The sequence below is a fragment of the Pinus tabuliformis genome, chromosome 5_2 (assembly GCF_031772625.1).
Source record: "Pinus tabuliformis cultivar Carrire ecotype Pingquan chromosome 5_2, CPIR1, whole genome shotgun sequence".
NCBI lineage: Eukaryota > Viridiplantae > Streptophyta > Pinopsida > Pinales > Pinaceae > Pinus > Pinus tabuliformis.
Window position 1 is genome coordinate 647,502,075 of NC_142306.1, and position 3,814 is coordinate 647,505,888.

General features: G+C 39.3%; 1 protein-coding gene across 1 annotated transcript; it reads right to left on the minus strand.

Moving 5' to 3' along the window:
• Window positions 1-827: 827 nt before the first annotated feature.
• Window positions 828-2,651, minus strand: LOC149160705 (pentatricopeptide repeat-containing protein At3g56030, mitochondrial-like). Its single transcript, XM_089436771.1, has one exon. It carries the CDS (start codon window positions 2,510-2,512, stop codon window positions 1,127-1,129), a length of 1,386 nt encoding a protein of 461 aa, XP_089292897.1. The 5' UTR covers window positions 2,513-2,651; the 3' UTR covers window positions 828-1,126.
• Window positions 2,652-3,814: the final 1,163 nt, after the last annotated feature.

Genomic DNA, 3,814 nt, shown 5'->3' on the forward strand with positions numbered 1-3,814 from the left:
ACTGTATATCAGTGTCCATGAATTGTGAGAGCAATTATTTTGAAATGATATTTATACAAGGTCCGTGTAAAGCATATGATAAGGGTAAGTGGATTTCTGCATGGGCAGAGTATACTATATGGCATATATTTAATGGTTTACTGTACTAAATAATGTTTACTTTCTATTGCTAGGAAAATTATTGCAGAGTAAGAGTCACTGCGATCCCATAACCCAGAGTCTCAGGGGCAAGAGGGATACTGCTTTGAAGACAATAAATATTCAGAGTGAGCACAGCCCAAGACTTTAGCGTTTGGGTCCATTAATGACCATTCTGCACTCTGCCTACAGGGAACTCCCGATTCATCTGCAATAAAGGTTCTTGATAATTAATAGTTGGACTTGCCCACATAAAAACCACTTGACCAATAAAACACTGTTTTCTCCACAAATAACTATCAGATTCTTCCCAAACATCTACTAGTTGTATTAAGACCGTAGTTTTGAAACTTAGAACCGGCCTGTGAACCAGCCATCTAACAAACCGGGAATCCACTTGACTTGGATCAAACCAGATATTTTTAAAAGAATAAGTAAAATAAATGAAAATTTTATTTTTAAAATTCCAAGCCAAAGACGAAATATACCATGTTTGTTAATCTATATATCAGGTAAAGATGTATATATCAACCCAAATATAATATATATAAGCAACAAAATACATAATCAATAAGACTCGCAAAAGTTCACCCTAAAATATGTGAGGCAAATGGAAGGGAAAGGGTTCTCTTTATAGCAAAGTGTGAGGATTAAAACCAACCTATAAACCCATTTTAAGTCCCCGCATATGGAGTCCCTGCGGCCTGACCTGCTCAGCTGGTTCAAAACAGGACCAGCTAGTTTGGTATCAAAGCGGCCTACCAGTCCGGGTTGCTGGCTGAATTCATACCTGGCCCTGTACAAACAGTCTGTTTAACTGGTTCTGGTTCGGACGAGGGCAGGTTTTAAAACTATGATTAGAACAGTAATAACCATAACCAAGCCTCGGTATTTGTACTTCACAAATTCCATTACCAATATACTGCCAAACAAGACATTCTAGATGCCACTAGAGGCAAGAGCCTTTTAACATTAACAAATTCCTGGATCATCTAGAAGTTTCAAACCCCTTAACTTTCATTTCCAACAAAAGATTGCTTGCTTCTTTATGTTTACCTGATTTGCGACAAACCCTAATTAAATAGATATAGTTACCAATATTCAGTTTGTTATCCTTTCCACTCTGCTGAATCAGGAATGCATGTGCTGCGTCAAAACCTCTAATTCGGAAGAGTTCGCGAAGAAGATGCGAGTAAGTACCAAACAAAGGGTTAAGCCCTTCTTCGTTAAGCCTATCAAAGAGCTGAAGTGCACCTTCGATTTTCCCTATTTTGCAGGCAGCACAAATCAGTATATTATATGTAATTGCATCTGGTTTGTAGCCCATATCAACCATACTCTGAAGAAATTGGCTTGCCTCTTCAAATTGTTCCTTACGACAAAGTGCGCTTAAAACTAGATTATAGCAGATGGGATCTTGAGGAAAGTATTTAGTCATCTCAAAAACATCCTGCACCTTATTCATCTGGTTGTTCTGACAATACACCTGTATAAGCGGACGATATGTCAGCATTCTCGGAGCACAACCAGCACTTGCCATCTTTTCCAATACAGTTAAGGCTTCATTGATGTGATTCTCTTCACAGAGAGCCGCAATAAGCATTTCATAACCATCTCTTCTGAGAGAAAGAGCCAGCTTCTCAAACATTTGCATGAGTTCATTCAGAATATCCGGATCATCAAGACAGACAGTAGCGAAAGAAAATGTTTTCGCAGAATAACTGCAACCTGCAGATTGCATCTCTACTAGAATCATCTGCAGAGTTTTAAAATCCTTACAGCGGCCGTGAATGTTGGCAAGCTTGTCATAAACTGAACTCTTATGTTTAAACCCTGGTTGTGCTTTGGCCCATTGAAAAAACCTCAGAGCCAAAATTGGGGAACTTGCTTTATCCAATGACATACTTACCAGTCGTGGATAGAACTGAACACCCAGTTGACCCAGTTGATCTATGGCTTCTTCCATGTCTTCATCGCCCTTTTCGAGAACTCGGCAGATTTCTCTTATGGCATTTCCCAGCTTCCATTTCTTTTTCTTTAGGACTTCGTTAGTTTTGTTCAATTTAGGCAAAGTGTCCTCCTCTTCTTCGCTGTTTACGTTTTGCAATTCAGGGTTTTCGTCCTCGTCCGAGGTTGCTTTAGTTGGCTCACGGATTTGAAGCGTGGCGGATGCATCCGTTGAGTAAAATTTATAACTCAAAATGTGTTCATGAAAACGAAGAGAGTTCTTACCGTTTTCGAAGCTTTTGAGGATCGTGGAGTCCAAATTTTGGGACCATTCCACTGATGGAGAGCTCCATTGTTGAGGGAACAACTGGACTGTAGAGAATGCTCGCCTGATAGAGGCCAGTCCTGCACGTCGCACATAAGCCATGGCCTCCAGTTGCAAGGAGTTGTTTGTGCTTGAGGATTTTACCCACCGGCTTAAAGAGAAATAGATGAGAATGGAGTCGGAGGATTCGCCATTCGTAGGGTTTAAGTGAACAAGGGTTTTAAGGGTATGGGTTGGATTTTTGTCCGAGGGATATTGAACATTTACCGTTAAAGAGATATTTGAGGGGAAGTGTTAAAATATATTTATGTGGGACGAACCAAATAATTAATACTCACTAGATATATATAATTATAATAATTACTAGCATATTAGTAATAGCAATTTTATAGAGAGGTGTAAATAAATAAATAAATAATTATATTTATGTTTAACTAATGATCACGAAGTAGGTCAAAGGGGATTGTTGAGTACACTGATGCATATACAAAGCGGGAGAACCAAATGGTCTCTTATAAAAGATACAATGTATGAAGTAAATCAAAGATACAATGTATGAAATAAATTAACATCTGGCTCTAGCGGAGAAGATCCAGGACCTAATAGGTCTGAGGATCAAACCCATCTCTCATAACATCTGAGGCTGAATGAATAACGCTGAAGAAACTCAACAATGTCTGTTGGCCCGATGAAGAGTTGGAGAATTTGGAAGTTCATAACATAAACTATAAATGGATGAATCATGCATCTGAGGACCGAGGTTTTTGAATTTGTCTACCTAGATTGCATTCTTGAATGTGGTCATTGTTTCCAATGTTGATTCCTCAAGCCGAACGAAGTTCGTAGATGCCTGCGTCCTCACGTTTCCACACGATTCCTCATAATAAAAGGGTTCGATGTCAGGTGTTAAGTCCCACAAAACCTTCTAGGTGTCGAGCACTCTGAAGAGCCTTTGGCTTGATTTTTCGCTCATGGCTGCTGAATCCCCAAAAGTTGAAAGCTTCATTGTAGGCCCCTTCCCAACCTTGACAAAACAGGAGTCCTGAACATTATTAAGCCCTGAAAAAAATCTCATCACAAAGCCATTTCTTGCAGGCGACTAAAATCCTCACCACAATTCTCACGGAGCATATCCTCGTGACAATTTAGAGCTGTGACAAGAGGAACACTATGCACCAATCACTCACAATAAAAATTTGATATTTTTAAATGATTTTTACGAGGATTCGTAGCATGAAAAAGAAAAACGATTGTGACGATAGGAGCAAAATTGAGATATGTGATGATAGTTACACCATCCACCCACTGATCAAGCTCGATACAGATAATGATACTAAATGACTTTGTGTTCCGTTGGAAAATTCTCACCCACGAGATTACAGGACCCACGACCTGTACATGATC